Raw genomic sequence first — 20,660 nt, forward strand, 5'->3', positions numbered from 1 at the left:
GTGCCCAGGGCCTATGTTCCTTCCTTAAAACACACAAACTCCAAATTGGCAAACCCTGACCACATGTCAGCCCCTGGTAAATGGTACCCTAGGTACCCAGGGCCTTGTGACCAGGGAAGACCCCTAAGGGCTGCAGCACTCATTGTGCCACCCTTAGAGGCCCGTACCCTTACACACACACACTGCCTTTGCAGGCTGAGTGTCTGGGTGCAGGACAAAATGAAGAGTCGACATGGCCCACATCTGTGTGCCATGCCCAACACCTACACTGCCAAGGCATATGTCAGTCACCCCTCTGGCTGGGTGCCTTATGCCCATGGTGTGGGCACAGGAGCAGGAGCCCTGTGCCCCTACAGTACCCAGGTCCATTCCCGGGCACTGTAAGTGCAGTGCTGCCATTTAGGAGTACATGGTGCTGAGAGCTCGTCAAACACGAGCTCCACAGCACCATAATGGCAACACTAAAGACTGGGAAGTTTGGTATCAAACTTCTCAGCACATTAAACCCACACTGATGCCAGTGTGGGATTTAATGTACCAAGCACCCCAGAGGGCATCTTAGAGATGCCCTCTTACAACTAACCTACAATCCACGTCTGCTCTGAGGCTGCCCAGGCTGCCACACAGCAGACACGTTGCTGGACCCCTGGATGGGAGAGCCCCTGCTCACCCGGGCCTGCAACAATGCACATCCTGGGTGAGGTGATAGATCTCCTCCCCCAGGATGAGCAAAGGGAAACTTCAAAGGCCTGCCGCCTCTAGGAGTTTCCCCAGGCCACTGCAACCCCCCACTCTGGCGGGAAGCTTGGCCGGAAACCCCATACAAGGACAGGGGATGTGCCAGCCTGCTAACCCCACCCCTTAGGTGGGGGAGGCGAGGTGAAGCACATCTCCGGGCTCTCTCCATCTTGAAGATGGGAGGCCCTACCCTATCAGGATTAGGCTACTGCCCCCCTCCCACAGTAGAGAGGCAGGATAGGGGGGTGTACCCACCCCAGGACAAGGACCCATTGGTCCCTGGCCTTCACCTACCTGTAACGCCCCTAAATCTAGTATTTAGGGGCACCCTGAACCTTCCTTCCCCAGATTCCAGATTCCGAAACTACAAGAAGAGTGAGAAGAAAAGAAGACCTGCCCTGCAGCTGCGAAGGAGAGGGAGACACCAACTGCTTTGGCCCCAGCCCTACCGGCCTGTCGACCTCGAACTTGCTCCTGCTCCAAACCCAGCATCTCTTGTGGCCAGCAACCTCAGAAACCCCGGAGGACCTGGCTACCTTTGAACTCTGATCCCCTGGGACTCCCATGAGTAGAGGCTCTACTCAGAACCTACCTTTTACCCCTGGCAGCAGCCCGGAACCGCGATCCCAGCCCAGTCTGCACCCGCCAAGCCTGGCCGGTGCCGGAGTGAACTAAACCCACGAGGACGACCCCATGAGGACGACCCCACGGCGACTGTGACCCCGAGTCCGGCACCCAAGGACCCCCCTCGACTATCCTGAAGAAGCCTGCAGCCTCAGAACAGAGTGCCACCCCAACCGCGATCAACTGAGGGTAAAATTTCCGACATCAAAAGGCACCCCTGCACGCGGCGCCCCACGGCCCCCTGTGCCCAATCCCGGGGTACCTACCTATCCTCCAACTACCCAACTTACCCCTCGAAGTGGTGGTGGCACCTGAAGAGTCCTCGTCCCCGAGCCTGCAGTCTTTTTCCAAACCGGAGATTTCCCATAGAAATCCATTGAGCGCCCAACAGCTCAAAAGCACCCTGCACCCAGCCGCCCAAGTGAAAACTCTACTCTAACCTACTTCCCCACTTGCCCTGAGTAAGTGACCAAGAGCCCAGCTCCCACAGCCGCGTGGCTTGCCCGACAGCAGCCACCAACCCAGGCCCCCCTATCCCTCATAGGATAACATTGGGCCTAACTCTCTCTACACCCGGCCGCCCTAGAGCCGCTGAGAGTGAAACAACTATACCTACCTGACCCTGGGAGACCCCTGAGTCTGTGCCCAGAACCTCAACATTGCCAGTCGAGTACTTACCCTTAAACCGCAAACTCTATTTTCCTCATAGGGTAACATTGGCTGGCTTTTTCCTGAAATTTCTTCTAAGTGTGGACTTTTCAAATCTTCAAATAATCACCAAAAATCAGCCGAGTGACAAAAACAAATTTACTCACCTGCTCTTAGGTGAGCTCCCAGTGCTGGATCTTGGTGCCCAGCACTGACTCTGAAAAGTACCCACAACTATACTTACCTTTAACTCATTTTTCTTACATAGGAAACCATTGACTGTTTTTCTGTGAAATTTCTTCTAAGTGTTGATTTCTGCAATTTCTAAATATTCGTTAAAAATCGTATAACATCTGAAGACGTAATTACTTACCTGTTTTGGATAAAGGTCCCAGTAATGAGTCTAGGCACCCAGTACTGGATTACAAAAGTAACGATAACCTACTGTACCTGTAACCTACATTTCCTTCCATAGGGAATCATTGATTGTTTGCTCTGAAATATTTTCTAAGTGCTAACCTTTGAAATAGCTAAATATTAGTTAAAAATCATTACAGTACCAAAGTCGACTTTCAACAGCTGATTCTGAGAACTGACCCAGGACTGGATCTAGGATCCAGGCCTGGACTTACAAAAGTAATTTAACGAGTAATCTGTTGCATATAACTTGAATTTATCATTGAGCTCAATGTATTGTGTTTAGAAATAGAGTTGGCTACTGCAACTACTTGTAACTGTTTACTAAAAAGTCTATTGCATATAAAAAAGTATTTTTATGAAACATCTCCTATCGAGAAAGTATATTTTAATTCCAAGTGTTGGTTCTAAAATAAAACAAGCATATATTTTTTATATACAAACCATTGGCCTAGAGTTCAGTTATTGAGTGTGTGGAACTATTTGCTGACTGAGTGTGTCCTCTGATACTGCCTTACTGCTCGACCAGGCTACCACTTTGGAGAGTAAGGTTATATCTAACTTTAACCTCGGTTAAACCCTTGGGGTCTGTGGACTCTGTACACCCTGTACCTATTAAGGAACAGTATATACAGAGCCACTTTCTCACAACGTTTAGCAAAGAAATTGGTCGATATGACTGGCACTGGGTTGGGTTCTTCCCTTGGTTTAAAATCAGTGCAATAACTGCATTGCTCCAGGAATCAGGCAAAGGGGAAGTACCGTCTAGAATGTTGTTAAACAATTCCAACCAAACCGGCATGATCTCCTCTCTCAAAATCGTATAAACCTCAATCGGAATTGCATGAGGGCCTGCTGCTTCTCCCAGCGTCTAAGATAGTTGAAATCTCTAGTCCTGTTATTGCTGACGTAAGGATTCCATGACTACCCACGGCTAATGTAGGGAGGTATTTGTCTCTAAGCCACCCATCCATGTCGTCTTCTGGCAGCTGAAGATGATCCTCAAAGTTCCTGAAAAAATTGTGTGAAAGCACGTTATATACTACCCTTATCTTCCAAAGTTTGAGAACCCATTTAAATTTTAGGGATATAATTATTGGCTCTATCAACCCTACCTTTCATTGCCAGGAGATTACCACAATTCTCCCCCTGTTTGAAGTCACTCATTTTACTTGTCTCCCACTTTTGACGTAGGATTTCCTCAGACCCGAGTTTAAACCTCAGCTGTAATTCTTCAACTTTCTTAATTAAGTTTATATTATCTACTCTGGAAGAACCACTAGCTTTTAGATCTGTCTCTGCCCCCGATAGATCTATTTCTAGGTCGGCTAGTTCTTTTTTCTCAGCCCTGTCCCAGCCCACTACCGCTCCTTTTAATATCCCCCTCAGGCAGTGTGAGAAAGTGCCATCTTTCTTGCATGGTATGCCCCCACTTTTTGCTGAATTGCTGAATGTACTTGACTGAGTGTGCCCTGGACTTCTGCCAATCAGGTGCCCAGGGCCTATGTTCCTTCCCTAAAACAAACAAAACCCAAATTGGCAAACCCTGGCCACATGTCAGCCCCTGGTAAATGGTACCCTAGGTACCCAGGGCCTTGTGACCAGGGAAGGCCTCTAAGGGCTGCAGCACTCATTGTGCCACCCTTAGGGGCCCTGTACCCTTACACACACACACACACACACACACTGCCTTTGCAGGCTGGGTGTCTAGGTGCAAGACAAAACAAAGACGACATGGCACACATCCCTGTGTGCCATGCCCATCACCTACACTGCCATGGCATACATCAGCCACCCCTCTAGCTGGGTGCCTTATGCCAATGGTGTGGGCAGAGGAGCAGGAGCCCTGTGCCCCTACAGTGCCCAGGTCCATTCCTGAGCCTTGTAAGTGCAGTGCTGCCATTTAAGAGTACATGGTGCTGAGAGCTCGTCAAACACGAGCTCCACAGCACCATAATGGCAACACTGAAGACTGAGAAGTTTGGTATCAAACTTCTCAGCACATTAAACCCACACTGACGCCAGTGTGGGATTTAATGTACCAAGCACCCCAGAGGGCATCTTAGAGATGCCCCCTTAAACCTAACCTACAATCCACGTCTGCTCTGAGGCTGCCACACAGCAGACATGTTGCTGGACCCCTGGGTAGGAGAGCCCCTGCTCCCCTGGGCCTGCAACAATGCACATCCTGGGCGAGGTGCTAAATCTCCTCCCCCAGGATGGGCAGGGGGAAGCTTCAAAGGCATGCCGCCTCTGTGAGCTTCCCCAGGCCACTGCAACCCTCCACTCTGGCGGGAAGCTTTGGCCGGAAACCCCAAATAAGGACAGGGGATGTGCCAGCCTGCCAACCCCACCCCTCAGGTGGGGGAGGCGAGGTGAAGCACATCTCCGGGCTCTCACCATCTTGAAGATGGGGAGCCCTACCCTATCAGGACTAGGCTACTGCCCCCCTCCCACAGGAGAGAGGCAGGATAGGGGGGTGTACCCACCCCAGGACGGGGACCCATTGGTCCCTGCCCTTCACCTACCTGTAACGCCCCTAAATCTAGTATTTAGGGGCACCCTGAACCTTCCTTCCCCAGATTCCAGATTCAAAACTACGAAGAGCAAGAAGAAAGAAGACCTGCCCTGCAGGTGCTGAAAAGAGGAAGACACCAACTGCTTTGGCCCCAGCCCTACCGGCCTGTCGACCCTCGAACCTGCTCCCGCTCCAGCCCGGCATCTCTTGTGGCTAGCAACCTCACCAACCCCGGAGGACCAGGCTACCTTTTGGCTCTAAGCCCCTGGGACTCCCATGAGTAGAGGCTCTACTCGAAACCTATCTCTAACCCCTGGCAGCAGCCCGGAACCGCGAACCCAGCACACTGCACCAGCCGAGCCTGGCCAGTGCCGGAGTGAACAAAGACCCAGAGGACGACGCCACGGCGACTGACCCAGAGTCCGGCACCCAAGGACCTCCCCCGACACTCCTGAAGAAGCCTGTAGCCTCAGAACCAGGTGCCCCCCCCCCCAACCGCGATCAACAGAGGGTAAGATTTCCCGACACCTAAAGGCACCACTGCACGCGGCGCACCACGGCCCCCTGTGCCCAATCCAGGGGTACCTACCTATCCTCCAACTACCCAACTTACCTCTCGAAGTGGTGGTGGCACCTGAAGAGTCCTCGTCCCCGAGCTTGCAGTCTTTTTCTTAACCGGAGATTTCCCATTGAAATCCATTGAGCGCCCGAAGGCTCAAAAGCACTCTGCACCCAGCCGCCCGAGTGGCCCTGGCAGTGAAAACTCTACTCTTACCTACTGACCCTGGGAGACCCCTGAGTCTGTGCCCAGAACCTCAACTCTGCCAGTCGAGTACTTACCCTTAAACCTCAAACTCTATTTTCCTCATAGGTTAACATTGACTGGCTTTTTCCTGAAATTTCTTCTAAGTGTGGACATTTCAAATCTTCAAATATTCACCAAAAATCAGCCGAGTGACAAAAACGAATTTACTCACCTGCTCTTAGGTGAGCTCCCAGTGCTGGATCTTGGTGCCCAGCACTGACTCTGAAAAGTACCCACAACTTTACTTACCTTTAACTCAATTTTCTTCCATAGGAAACCATTGACTGTTTTTCTGTGAAATTTCTTCTAAGTGTCAATTTCTGCAATCTTTAAATATTCTTTAAAAATCGTATAATATCTGAAAACGTAATTACTTACCTGTTTTGGATAAAGGTCCCAGTACTGAGTCTAGGTACCCAGTACTGGATTACAAAAGTAACGAGAACATACTGTACCTGCAACTTGAATTTTCTTCCATAGGGAATCATTGACTGTTTTCTTTGAAATATTTTTTTAGTGTCAACTTTTAAAATAGCTAAATATTGTTTAAAAATCATTACAGTAATTAAGTCGACTTTCATCACTTGATTCTAAGTACTGACCCAGGACTGAATCTAGGATCCAGTCCTGGAATTCCAAAAGTAATCCAAAAAGTAATCTGTTGCAAATAACTTGAAATTTCCATTGAGCTCAATGCATTGTTGTGTTTAAAATAGAGTTGCCTATTGCAACCACTTGTAACTGTTTACAAAAGTCAATTGCATATTGCAAAAGTATTTATATAAAACATCTCATTCTGAGAAAGTATATTCTAAATCCAAGTGTTGGTTCTAAAATAAAACAAGCATATATTTTTTATAAATAAACCATTGGCCTAGAGTTCAGTTATTGAGTGTACAACAAATGCTTTACACTGTCCTCTGATACTGCCTTACTGCTCGACCAAACTACCACTTTAGAGAGTAAGGGTATATCTAACTTTAGCCTCTGTCAAACCCTTGGGGACAGTGGGCTCTGTACACCCTGTACCTATTAATGAACAGTATATACAGAGCCACTTTCTCACATGCAGGCCTTGAAAGTGTCCCACACCACATGTATACTGGTCGACCCTAAATTCTCCTGGAAAAACCGGGCAGATTCTAACTTTAAAAAGCCTGGAGTTGAGGGCTGTAAAAGGAATCTTCTATTTAAGGTCCACCTTGTCAGAAATACTTCCGTGGGGAGTTGAGTTCTAATTTCAGAAGTATAGCGCCGTGGTCAGATAGATGTATGGGCAGATATTCTATTGTGCGAATTTTGTCCAGATCAGAATGCTCCATGAACATTTAATCTATTCTTGAATAGTGAGAGTTCTTCTTGCTATAGAAGGAGTATTCTCTCTTCTCACCCATTTTTTTCCACCATACGTCATTAAGGGCAAGATTTTTCAGCATGGCCAGAAGGTGAGTTTTAACACGCGGCAATGCTACCTGGTTTCTAGGGGTGGACCGGTCAAGATTATTGTTCAGAAGAACATTAAAGTCTCCCCCTAAAATCAAAGCGAAGTCAAAATCCGCTAATGCAATACATAGGTTGTTCAGGGGGGTGATATCATCATCATTAGGCCCATAATAGCTGACTATTGTATATTTAACCCCCCGGCATTTGGTTGCTACTATGACCCAGCGCACTTCCTTATCCACTTGAGCCTTGATTACTTCTACTCCTGAATTATTTTTAAATATTACAGCAACCCCTTTTGCAGAGCATTGCTGATCTGTCGCAATGATCTTATCGACCCAACTTAGTTTTCCGAATAATGTTAAACATTCTGACTGTAAAAGATGTGTCTCCTGTAACATTAAAATACTAGCTGTACTGTTTTTTAGGTATTGCAAAATCAGGCGTTGTCTCCCTTTCACCCTCAACCCATTCACATTCCAAGTTAATAGGTGAAGATGAAATTTCCCTCCCCTTATGGGTCTATCCTCCATCACTATCTTGCCTCCCCACTCTACAACAACTACCAATGCTACTACTAGAGGCTATTATGTCACTTGAGATTGAAATTGCGCTTTTTTTCCATTTTTTCCCAATGCGCCCCACCAAAAAACGTGATTATCAAAACCCACCACCAACCCCCTAGCCCATCCTCCCCCCTGAGGGAACCCTCCCTGACTACTCATTGGCAATAAATATTGCCTAGTCGGGTCAGGACCCTCCGGCCTCAAAAAGAAGAAAAGAAGAAGAAAAAATAAATAAATAAAAAGAAAAAGGTGCATAGTGCGTACCAGTATAGAACCCCCTTAAATTAGATCAACTAGTCTTAGTCTGCCTCAAGAAAGTATCCACTTCCTCTGGAAATCTGAAGGCCTCTGCTGTTGTGCTGTAGCTTAGGTGAAGAGGATGAAACGGAAGCCCTAGTACAAGAGGCTGCTTGAGACATTGGGCGACATTCACCACCACTATCCCAGGATCCAGTTGCTTGATAAAAGTGCTAATCCAGATCCTGATGGAATGGACACATCCGTAGCGGGTAGCATGGTATCAGCACCTTGTAAAACATCCTCTCAGGGCATTTGTAAACTCTGGCGTGCAAACATCTGTGGTAACTGCCATCAATTTAGAAATCAGATCTAATGAAAATGTATTGCTTTGAAAGGTGGGCTTACTGATGCATCCTGCTGACCAGATCCCATAACTCTTTATGTACTCCTGCGTTAGGAGATGCTCCAACGTTAGGTGAATGATGCAGCATAGTGCTCAGTACCAAATCCCCTGCACTAGGGAAGAGACTTGAGGAGTGTGTATGCCGGTTGTAATAAATGGAGGTCATGTTATCTGTCTTGATCAAGACTACTTTGCCGTGCATGAACCTGCAGAATGGTTTTGAGGGCTAACTAAATAGCAAACAGTTCCAAGTAATTGATGTGGTGATCCTGGTGCTGAGAGAGTCATGGTTCTTGCACCGTGTACTGGTTCAGATTGACACCCCACTAAGTGATTGAGGCATCCGTGTCAATGGTCATCTGGACGACCAGGCCTGCCTTGCACTTAAGTTGGTGTTTGACCAAAATTGCTGAGAGCAGCGTGGTTTCCTCTGAATCAACCCTAAATCTTCCCACTGACCCTCCACTTGTGACCACTGTGTTTTGAATGAGGAACAATTCTGATTCAGGATGCCATCCTTCACAGAAGCGCACAACAGGATGAGCAGACAACAGAGCTTTAAAAGAAGCAGCAGGTGCTGGAAAGCAGAGACTCTCTGCTAGTTAGGGTATCCTTTGCCTGTAACCGTATTGAAGTTGGAGTCAAGGAAGGGCTGGATTTGATGAGGCTGTAAATGGGTTTGGAGGCATTTATCGTAAAACCTGTGATTTGTGACACTAGCCTACTGCTCCTCTTCCTCGTCCAATCGTTGTGGTAGGGGGAAGACATGAATTCCTTATTATCCACCCCCACAGCAAGACATTTGGTGAACACCCTTGGTGCCATGGAGACCCAGAAGGGAAATAGTTTGAATTTGTAGCATTAACTACTTACAAAAATTACTTCTAGTGGGTAGAGTGGTTAAGCATGTGGATAGAGGAATCCTTGAGAACAAGCACAGTCATGAAATCCTCTTGTTGAATGAAGAGGATGACCTCCTGCAGGGTAATCATCCGGAAAAGTTCTGATATGCAGGAGAGGCCTGAGATAAAGGATGGGCCTAAGGGAGCTGTCGCCCTTCTTGGGAATTAGAAAGCGCACCTCAGTCCCTTGGTGTTGTAGGAATACCCTTTCTATGGCTCCCTATTGTAGAAGGGCAGGCACATCATCCTGGAGTTCATTGCTGAGCGCGAGTGATTGTGGTGGAATGCTGGGGTGGGGAGAAGGGGGCTTATTGTAGTTCGAGGCAATAATCATGTTGGATGACTGCTAGTATCCATTTGAAGGATGTGATGTCCCCCCAACTTAGGAGGAAACTGCATAATGTCCTGCAACAGGTGATGTGTGAATGAGTCACTGCTTAGAGGAGGCTGCTCCATTGCTGGAGCTTCCTTTGTCGTTCCCTCTGTAGAAGCCCCCACTGTACGCCCTGCTTGCTTGGTGATGGATGCCTGTTGCTGCCTTTGGTAATAGTGCAGCTTCTCAGGTGAAGTGGTCTTTTCCCGCCTCTGGGCTGTTTCTGGAAGGAACCACTGAAAAGTGTGGCATGGAGAGCCCCAATGGATTTGGAGGTCTCCAAATATTTCACTATTTTCAACCTATAGCCCATAAAATTGCGACCCACCGAATGGAAGCTTGAAGAGATGCTGCTGTACCTCCAGTATGGACCAGGAGTTATGGAGTCAGACGTCACACCTAAGGTTGACACTAGTGTTGACACCCTTGAAAGCAGTGTTGGCAGCATCCAGCAAGCAACAGTGGTTAGCGTTGGAGGTCATCTTGCCTTCCACCACTATCTCCTCATTCCTCTTCCTGAACTGCTCCGGGAGATGTTGAAGGAGATCCTCCATTTCCTCTCATTGCGCTAGGTCATATCTGGATAGGAGAACGACAGAACTGACTATCTGCCAACAAATAACTCCTTCCAACATCCCACTTGCCCGGTGTGTAGGAAGCTGGCTCTGTATATACTATACCAAATGAGGTATAGTGTGCACAGAGTCCAGTGGAAACCCTAAGGTAGGCAGAAGTGAAAGTAGATAGCATCTTACTCTATTTGTGGTAGTGTGATAGAGCAGTAAGGCTTTATCAGAAGGTAGTGTTAAGCATTTGTTGTACACACTCCGGCAGCAAATGATGTCACACACTCAAAGACTGAACTCAGACCAATTAGTTTGTATAAAAATATTATTTACTTATATTTATTCTCTAGAACCAAGCAAGCCTGGTACAGGTAAGTGTAACTAGTACTTTGCAAGGCAGATTGAATAATACAAGCAAGCTGAATGAAAATGACTTTGTTACAGCTTTGTTAATCGCTTCAATATAGTGAAAATTACTGTGAGATGACTTTTGATTACTTTATGGATTACTTTTTCTACTCGGTGTGATATGCCTAGATATCACACTGAGACATTTCCGATAGAAAAGTTAAGTAACACAGTTTTCAGATATTTGCAGTTTAAGTTCTCATACCAAATCAACTCCACACTTCGAACAATTTTCACAAGAAAGCAGTCAATGCAGTCCTATAGGAAGAAATGTGGTTATCGGTTTCAAGGTAAGTACTTGGGTTTGTGAGTTGGTTTTCTGGGGTTAGAACCAGGGTTCCCCAAGGGTCAAGGATGCACTCTCCGAGCACCCTCAGCGGCACTAGGGCGCCGGGTGTAGAGTGCTGAGGTCGAAAGTTATCCAATGGGGGTAGGGGGCCTCTGGTTGGTGGCTGCATACGAGCAGCCCACAAGGTTGTGAGAGCAAAGCTCCTGGTGTTAGGCTCATGGCAAAGGGGGATCCGAGTTAGGGCGAGAAAGCAAAAGACACAATTGATGGACTGAATGCAGAACAATATCATACATTCACCCCAGTACAGAGATCTGGGCCTAAATCCATAGTTTTTTTGCTCACCATGCCATTCCAGTTTGGACCCAGCCATATGCAAATCAGTCTTGACCCTGCGCCCAATGGGAACAGTCCAGCCCGAATTGATGGATTTAACCCAGATCTCTTGACTGGGGGTGAATGTTTGATTTGTTCTGCATTCAGTCCATCATTTGTGTCTTTTGCTTTTTCGCCCTAAGTGTGCCACTCAACCAGGACACTAGAGTTAGGTCATTTTTCAGAGGGCATCTCTAAAATGCCCTCTGAGTGCGTTTATCATTAAATCCCACACTGGCATCAGTGTGGGTTTATTCTGCTGAGAAGTTTTATACCAAACTTGCCAGTTTTCAGTAAAGCCATTATGGTGCTGGGGAGTTCGTAATGACAAACTCCCAGCATCATATTCTCGTAATAGCATTACTGCAGTTACAATGTCTAAGAATTGGCTTAGACACTGTAGGGGTATAGGGATCATGCACCTGTACCCTCACCACTGGTATAGTGCACCCAGCTAGTGGGGTGGCTGACTTATGCCAGGGTAGTGGGTTGTACGCATGGCACACAGGGATGTGTGCAAAAAGAACAATTGATGGACAGAATGCAGAACAATGTCATACATTCACCCCAGAACAGAGATCTGGGCCTAAATCCATAGTTTTTTTGCTCACTATGCCATTCCAGTTTGGACCCAGCCATATGCAAATCAGTCTTGACCCTGCGCCCAATAGGAACAGTCCAGCCCTAACTGCCAGGCCCTCTCTGGACTGCAAACAAGCATCCTAGGACCGGTTTCGGGCTTTCAGCCCTCATCAGCCAGGATAGCTTGACTCCAGTGGCATGGAGAGCACGGGACCCACGTCTGGGTATACCCGTTACACTCGGGGTGACACATGCAAAAAGAGCAATTGATGGACAGAATGCAGAACAATGTCATACATTCACCCCAGTACAGAGATCTGGGCCTAAATCCATAGTTTTTTTGCTCACCATGCCAGTACAGTTTGGACCCAGCCATATGCAAATCAGTCTTGACCCTGCGCTCAATGGGAACTGTCCAGCCCGAATTGATGGATGTAACCCTTGACTGGGGGTGAATGTTTGATTTGTTCTGCATTCAGTCCATCAATTGTGTCTTTTGCTTTCTTGCCCTAAGTGCGCCAGGTATGCCCATACGTGGGTCCTGGGCTCACTGTGCCACTGGAATCAAGCTATACTGGCTGAAGATGGGTGAAACCCCGAAACCGGTACTAGGATGCTTGTTTGCGGTCCAGGGAGGACCTGGCTTGGCAGTTCAGGCTGGACTGTTCCCATGAGGCACAGGGTCAAGACTGATTTGCAAATGGCCAGGTCTAAACTGGGGGGGCATGGTGAGCAAAAGAATTATGGATTTAACCCAGATCGCTTGACTGGGGGTTAATGTTTGATTTGTTCTGCATTCCGTCCATCAATTGTGTGTTTTTTACACAGGGATATGTGCCATGTCAACTCTTCACTTTGTTGTGCACCAAAACACGCAGGAGAGAGAGAGAGAACAAAAGAGAGAGAAAAAAAGAGAGAACAAAAGAGAGAAAAGAGAGAAAAGAGAGAACAAAAGAGAGAAAAAAAGAGAAAAAAAGAGAGAAAAAAAGAGAGAAAAAAAGAGAGAAAAAAAGAGAGAAAAAAAGAGAGAAAAAAAGAGAGAAAAAAAGAGAGAAAAAAAGAGAGAAAAAAGAGAGAAAAAAAGAGAGAAAAAAAGAGAGAAAAAAGAGAAAAAAGAGAAAAAAGAGAAAAAAGAGAAAAAAGAGAAAAAAGAGAAAAAAGAGAAAAAAGAGAAAAAAGAGAAAAAAGAGAAAAAAGAGAAAAAAGAGAAAAAAGAGAAAAAAGAGAAAAAAGAGAGAAAAAAAGAGAGAAAAAAAGAGAGAGAGACAAAGATAGAGAAAGAGAGAGAAAGAGAGAGAGAGAAAGAGAGAAAGAGGAGAGAGAGAAAGGGAAGAGAGAGGAGTGTGAGAGGAGTGTGAGAGTGAGGAGTGTGAGAGTGAGTGTGAGTGTGTGGGTGTGTAAAAGTACAGGCCCGCTAAGGGTGGCACAATAAGTGCTGAGGCCCTTAAAGGCCTTCCCTGGTCACAGTGCCCTTGGTACCTGTGGTGCCATTTGCAAGAGATTGACCTGTGGTCAAAGAGTGTCAATTGGGTTTTGTCTTAATGCAGTTTTAGGGAAAGAACATAGGCCCTGGGTACCTGGTTGGCAGGAAACCAGGGAATACTCAAAGTACATCAGCAGGTTGGGGGAAAAAAGTGGGGGCGACTATGCAAAAAGAGGGCACTTTCTTACACGCAGCATTTATCTTTTAACTTTGATCATCTGGAGGAGGAACATTGCCGATGCTTAGGAAGAAGAATGCCTGCGGGCAGCATGGACTACCATGAAACTGGTGGAACCTGGCCTCTAATGTACGTGGGGTCACTGGGAGGGGCCTGAATTATATTTCTACCCTAGAGGTAACCATCCTGAACTTGATGGGTTCCCTGAACTTCAGTGGCAGATTTGATCATACTCTACCGCTCAGGGAGGAAATGAACTGAGCGTTCAAATTTACAGAGCACCTCCAGAAGAAATAGTCCCCCTCTTGTATGATGTGCACATCGACCTTATGGTATGACGCCACACGCCATATGACTTCATAGTTTCCTACAGTTTCATCAGAGGGAGAGGCCCTGACCGGATTGTGGTCTAAATCAGTGTAACCTAGGGGTTCCACATTATAATATTCCCAGGGGTCATCAGTAGGACCCTCCCCTGACTGATCATAAGGATCAAATGAACCATAAGGCATGCCTTGTGGTGAACCTGAAAAGGGGGGATCCATTTTGTGACTTTGGTAGAGGCAGTGATGGAAGGGATGCATGGCCTTGGTGGTGGAGGTGGAAGTGCGGGTGGAGGGGTGAGTGTGTGGGAGAGAAAGAGGACTGGTGGCTGTGTCCCAAAGTCTCTTGGGTGCAGGTTCCGAGGACGAAGCCATAAAAGAAGGATCTTCCACTGAAGCAAGTCTCCTCTTGTGAGGCATAGGCTTCAAAGGTGGTGGTGGAACTGGCAGAGGCAGTTTGGCAGACATCTTGCACGTCACCAGATGAATGAAAGTCACTGTTGTCTAGTATTCTACTTGTGCTGCTTCCTAAGAATGGTGCCCCTCCATCCACCTTAATTGGGATCAATGCAGATTTCAGTTCCTCCTTTGCCTTGGGAGCCCCGGATGGTTTTGGTGCTGATGAAGGTTTCGATACCAAAGGAGTCTTAGGCGCTGATGAGGGTTGTGGAGCCGAAGAAGGTTTAGAAGTCTGATTGTGGTAAAGCAGTGATGGAGGTGTCTGAGCCAACCATTGGGGTGTGTCAATGCCTTTGGCTAAAGGCTTGGTCGGCACTGGCTCCTTTTGTCCTCGTCACCCGGAGCCCAAAGGCAGAGGGGGTCTATGGCAGGTCTTGCTGGACTTCCATACTCATGGTTCAATCCCCTACTTCCTCTAAGTGATGCTTTGTCTCAGCGTGCATCGTCTTGGTCTTGGGTTTCTCGTGAGTCACTGGCATGCTGTCATGCCTGCTTTCTAGGAGCCTTGTTACCTGCACGCATCCACCAATATAGAAGCAGACGCTAAATATAGGTGCCTTGTTACCTGCATGCATCCACCAATATAGAAGCAGATGCTAAATATATGCACAAGACATATTGGTTACATGTGAGGCACGTTCATGTTAAATGACAGTTACAATTATGCTATAGCAGGGTATAGTGGTTTTCATACCACGAATGGCACTTGCTTATGGTGAACTCTCACCGTGCCACCGTCCTTGTGTGAACTTTTTTGTTTTTATGTCCCTTTTCCCTTTTCAGTTTAGTACAAAGCAGGGAACGCGTCTTGCGGACGCACGCATTGCTGTAGGAGCCGACGTCAAGGTTGCTTGGCAACGTCAGCTCCTATAAAAAAAACACTGCATCTGGGATCAGGCGCTTGCAGAGAAGCGTTCCAGAGCAAAGCGGTGCCACAAAGACTTTAAGGCACCAGTAAGGCGTGTCTTCACGCATTCCTACGTTTATGTTCTATAATAGTCTACAATGTTATTGAAAGGCCATCCTGTAACCTTAGTATTTATTTTATTTATTTATGGGTTTTATATAGCGCCTGAATCACCCCATACGGGGTATCTCAGCGCTGAGACAGCCTACTGACCACCAAGACAGTGAGATTAAAAAAGCTCTGTTTTCAACAGTTTCCTAAAGACTAATAAGTTGGTGCATTGACGTAGTTGTAATGGGAGGAGATTCCAGTATCGAGGTGCCAGGTGAGAGAGCGCCTTCCCTCCCATCCGCACAAGTTTAATGCGGGGGGTGCACAAATATGCTAAATGACTGGATCTCAACAATCTTGTAGGAGTATATCTGACTAATTTATGAGCCAGATAGCCAGGACCCAAGTTGTGTAAGGATTTAAAAACCATACAACAAATTTTGAACCCAACTCTTTTATAGGGAGCCAATGTAGGTCACGGAGAAGGGGAGCTGAGGGGGTCCTAGGTACTGCGTTATTTACTAAATGAGCTGGACTACCTGTAATTTATTTAGTGATTTTTCCTTGGCTGCAATCAATAAGGCATTGCAGTAGTCTAGTCTACTGATAATCAACGCTTGAAAAAGGGTTTTGCGAGTGGTTATAGGAAGAAAGGGAGAAACCCTTCGCAAGATGCGGAAAGTATGAAAACAGGTTCTGGCAGTACTGTTTACATGTTCTTCTAGAGTTAGACCCTTGTCCAAACGCACTCCCAAATCCTTTACTACATCTTTAGGGGACGGGGCAGGGCCTAATTCCTCTGGCCACCAGCTAGGAGACCACCTTAGTATTGCCTCTCCAAACAGCATTATTTCTGATTTCTCAGTATTCAGCTGTAGAAAGTTCTCCTTCATCCATTGTGCAACACCCTTCATACCCACAGAAAAAATATCCTGGGTGAGTGGATTCGATTTATCAAATAACAGCAAAAGTTGCGTGTCGTCAGCATAGGATATGGGGGTAAATCCAAGCCTTCTGAGGAGTCCTGCCAAGGGTGCTACATAGATGTTAAATAATGTAGCGATGTGTAATGCCATTAAAAGATGTGTATCCTTGTTTTTCACACTAATTAGAATTCAAGCATAATATTGGATATTGTTCATCACCTTTTAATCAGGATGTGCTCACCGATAAGCCTATAGAAAGTATTTTGTGAGAAAAAAGGCACGTTATTGGAATCTCAAGGACTAGCCTTTGGGAATATATAAAGAACTGTGAACAAAAGACTTGATTAATATATCAAACTGCATATTGTTTGTCTGGTTACTTTTCGCTCTCTATACCAAAGACTGTCTTGATTAAAGTAAAGCACTACCTTTGCGGATTAAAGGACATTATTCTCCCTGAGACTTTTTTGATCAAACGTAAGGCCCAAACATTTGTTACAATTCTAACACGTTTTAGATTGGAATATTGTCTTCACAGTTTTTTTCAGGCCTCCCTCCCCACAGTACTCTCCCTAATTCCCTCCCCTTCTTTAGGCACTCCGCTACTCTGTTGACTATGCAAAACACAAAGCTGTGCTGCTGGAAGGTGGGCTTTGAGGGTTCTGCTCCTGAGGAACCGTGAGTTGCCTGTCACATACTCATGACTCCAAGGGTGGTCTTCGTTTTAGGCCAAGTCTTTGGCGCCGGCTCGACATTCTCTTGCTGGTCATGGTTGGATTCACTCAACGTAAAAGGCTGTTGACTGGATGACCTTTGCACCAGTGGAGCCCCAAAAGGTCAGACTCCTGCTGCTGTGGCGCACCGAGGAGATCTTCCATCCAAAATATGTCAGGGCCAGGACATCCAGAAGCACAGGCGTTGCCCGACAAGAGCATGAAGAGCACAGCAATCTGAACCCATTCAATGCACGTCTGAACTCGAAGGCAGAAAAAAACAACCTAACATTCAGTTGGTGCCCATACGCAATATAAACCTAGAGGAGGGGTCACAGCACATACCGTGACTTGTTCAAAGTAAAACTTGTAAATGTCTGAGCCCAACATTAAATGGCAAGAGTATGCTAAGCATGTGTCTCTACAGCCAGACATGCTACAAACAAGTGTGAGTATATATATATGAGCTGTTGCTGTTTGCAATAAAATATAATTGCCACGTAACTGAGGTCCGTGTACCTAGTTTGTCGATGTCCGGAGGACTGCCGAATTCACAACGCGGTAATGAGAGCCAGTTGCTGTATCTCCACAAAATATTACCCTTTTTGGTTCTGCTGTGTCAAACGTTTCGGGGTGATCTGACAAGCAGGGGCCGAGAAAAAAGGGGGGTCTCAAAACACATTTTTCACATGTTATGTCTAGGGGGATTTTTCATTTTTTGAGCAAGACTACAGTCCGAACCTGAACAGAATTACACCAAATCTGGCAAAAAGCTAGAGGTTGGTCCAGAAAGTTTGTTTTTCATGAATTTGTGTAAAATCGTTCAGTAGTGTTTCAGATATCTAACGTACAAAAATACAGATATCTGGGGACGCAAGTCCTTGCAGTGGACTCGCAGATCCTCCTAAAATTTGACTGGCTGCCAACACTTCAACCAGGAAGTGTTGGCAGCCATATTGGGACTCGGCTTGAAGCAGAGTCCAACAAAAAAAGTAAAAAATAAAGAAGGGGGCAGGGTAGAAATACCCTGACCCCCCCAGAAATGGTGGGGGGTTCCCACAGGGACCCTGCCAGGGTGTAAAGCTTTTTTTTAAGTTTTACCTCAAACTCACGGGTGGATCTGCAAATCCGTGTAAACCTCTTTTAAAAAAGACACGCAGGCTCCTGCGCGCCTTACTTCTGAAGCCCACGGGTGGGCCAAATCCTGGTGGCATGGTAAAAATAAAGGAGGGTGAGCACAGGGCCCCCCTCTTTGGGCTATTCAAAGCCCCAGGAACCACCACCTCCCCAAGGCAGTGAGAATTAGATGCGGAGGAGCCTCACTGCTACCCCACTGCCCCGGAGACCGCCACCTTCCCGGGGCACAAATGTGATAGTAAGATAATGCAAAGGCACATACATTATTTAATATTTTTTTTGTTTAAATCCGGGGGAGGCCTTACGGCCTCAAAGGTTAAACTGAACTGAATTTACCTCAGAGCGAATTAAACACTACCGGGCGATTTATGTAAACCACTCCTCAAACGCAAACCATACTTGGGTATACCACAACAGTACAAAGATAAAAACAAAAGAAGCTGTCTACCAATAAGAACTCTGTAGGAAACCATTCATGACGAGTGAGACTGACTTGAATCAAGATCCACAAAATGTATGGCAGTTGTGAACATACGAATCTCTCCAGACAGCCTTTAAAGGCCAACTCCTCTCACCTGCAATGTTGGAGATTGAAGGTCAGATGTCACTAAGGAGTGGTTGAAATGATACAAGGCACCCGCAAATTCTTCATCAGATGAGCCTGAAATCAGATGGAGAGAAACTGCTCAAAGGGTCACAACACAGTTTTGGAGATGCACAGTCAAGTCTAACCGCTATAATTCTCTGTGAGTATCTATATCAATTTTGGTCTTTGCAAACCAAACTATAGGATTCCTTTGTCAAAACACAATGGCAATGATGTGCCCTGAACAATGCAACACCACAGGTATGTGCTTCTAATTTCACTCAAGCATTGCTATTCTGAGAGTGAGAACTAATCTGAATCAGTCTTGTATGCTAGCCTCCTTAGAATATCTCCTCAGAGCTATTTCTTTCAAACTGGCCAGTTGTTTTGTCTCAGTGATCATCCCATAAACAACACTTCTCCATACATGTTGCCATCTCCTCATCTCCATGACACTAATAAATATCTATAAGTCCGACTTGATATTGTACTGCTTATATTAGGAGAATCTGACTCCACAAACTCTCATCTCCATCACCTCGGATATTTAAGGGTTCAGATTGTAAGACCTCCAAATTCAACGTTATCCCTCCTTTCTTTTCCTACCCAGGTATCATAGCATTCACATCAACAATACTATTACAGGTTTAACGTTCTTACGAACTCACTGCTTCATTAATTCTCTATATGGCATCAAAGTAGGAACCCAGACACTAGGATCCAAATGCTTTCTCCTCAAAATTAGTGTCATACTTACCTTTCAGGCCGTCCTTATCAACGTCTTTGATAATACTGGCCAACGTGGCCATGTGCTGCTCAGTCAGAGACACGCTAAGATAGTTACGAATAAAATTATTCCTTGAGTTCAGCATGGAAGATGTGATGAAGTTAAGGATACTGGAGGCAAGACCTAAAAACTGAAAGACAGAGAAGATAATCTTACTTTCTCTTTAAGACCATGTTTGACAAGACTAACATCTAAATCGGATTCTTCAAGCCAGCTATACAACCACCTGTAGAACATTCAAACCTCCCACTGAAATGGCCTTGTTAGCCTCAAACGTTAAAAGAAGATAGTCTGAAATTGGTTTATGATTTCAACTCAAGTGTGGGCACTGCCATGGTTCAGTGATGACTACTATAACAAACTTTTTGATAAGGTGAGGCCCAGATCAGTTTAAAGCTGCTGTGTGTAAGGTGGATTCAAGTGAGTATGGGTGTCAATAGACTGCACACTACTATACAAAAGTACCTTTGCAGCGTAATGCAGCATTCTGTAACAATGTACTTTTCAAATACACTGATCAGCCTTGATACATATGCAAACCATCAAAATATCTAGCTACTTTAGGATGCCAATTAACCCCTACATACACATCAATACAGAACACGCCTTAGAAGTCTTCACATTTAATAACTCTAGTTCCAAGAACTGTTACTCTGCTCTCCATCAAAAAAGGTCCAGATAAACAATCTAACGATGGAGTTGATGCCCATGCGCACTTTCGTCCAAGGGAGGAGTCACCTATCTCGTGACCAAGGACTTCTTCCGAAGACAACAACAACCTGCAAGCATCCGAGCCCAACACCAGATGGCAATCTACTATCCTAAGTGTGTGATCTGCAGCTCATATGCCTCGAACTAATACTTTCTAATGGTTATCCAGTGAATATGGGACAGAAAAGCTTACATTAGCCAGATGGCCTGTGTGAGAAAGTGGCTCTGTATATACTGTTCCCTAATAGGTACAGGGTGTACAGAGTCCACAGTCCCCCAGAGGCTGATAGAGGTCAAAGTTAGGTATGACCTTACTCTCAAAAGTGGTAGCTTGGTCGAGCAGTAAGGCAGTACCAGAGGACAGTGTAAAGCATTTGTTGTACACACTCAGTCAGCAAATGGTTTCACACACTCAATAACTGAACTCTAGGCCAATGGTTTATATATATAAAATATATGCTTGTTTTATTTTTAGAACTACAAAGGGGGTAAAAATATACTT

The 20,660-nt window shown here is 45.9% G+C and overlaps 1 protein-coding gene across 14 annotated transcripts in view; it reads right to left on the reverse strand.

The window, feature by feature from the left end:
- Positions 1–20,660, reverse strand: part of UBR4 (ubiquitin protein ligase E3 component n-recognin 4) — a 1,980,383-nt gene that overhangs the window by 1,768,615 nt on the left and 191,108 nt on the right. For all 14 annotated transcript variants that reach the window (XM_085609056.1, XM_085609055.1, XM_085609054.1 and 11 more), the window contains exons 16-17: positions 19,418–19,577; positions 18,650–18,735 (exon numbers count right to left, since the gene is read on the reverse strand). In XM_085609056.1, coding sequence (XP_085465182.1) covers positions 18,650–18,735; positions 19,418–19,577 — 246 coding nt within the window. The remainder of the gene's footprint in view (positions 1–18,649; positions 18,736–19,417; positions 19,578–20,660) is intronic.

This window comes from Triturus cristatus, chromosome 1_2, assembly GCF_964204655.1.
Source record: "Triturus cristatus chromosome 1_2, aTriCri1.1, whole genome shotgun sequence".
Lineage (NCBI taxonomy): Eukaryota > Metazoa > Chordata > Amphibia > Caudata > Salamandridae > Triturus > Triturus cristatus.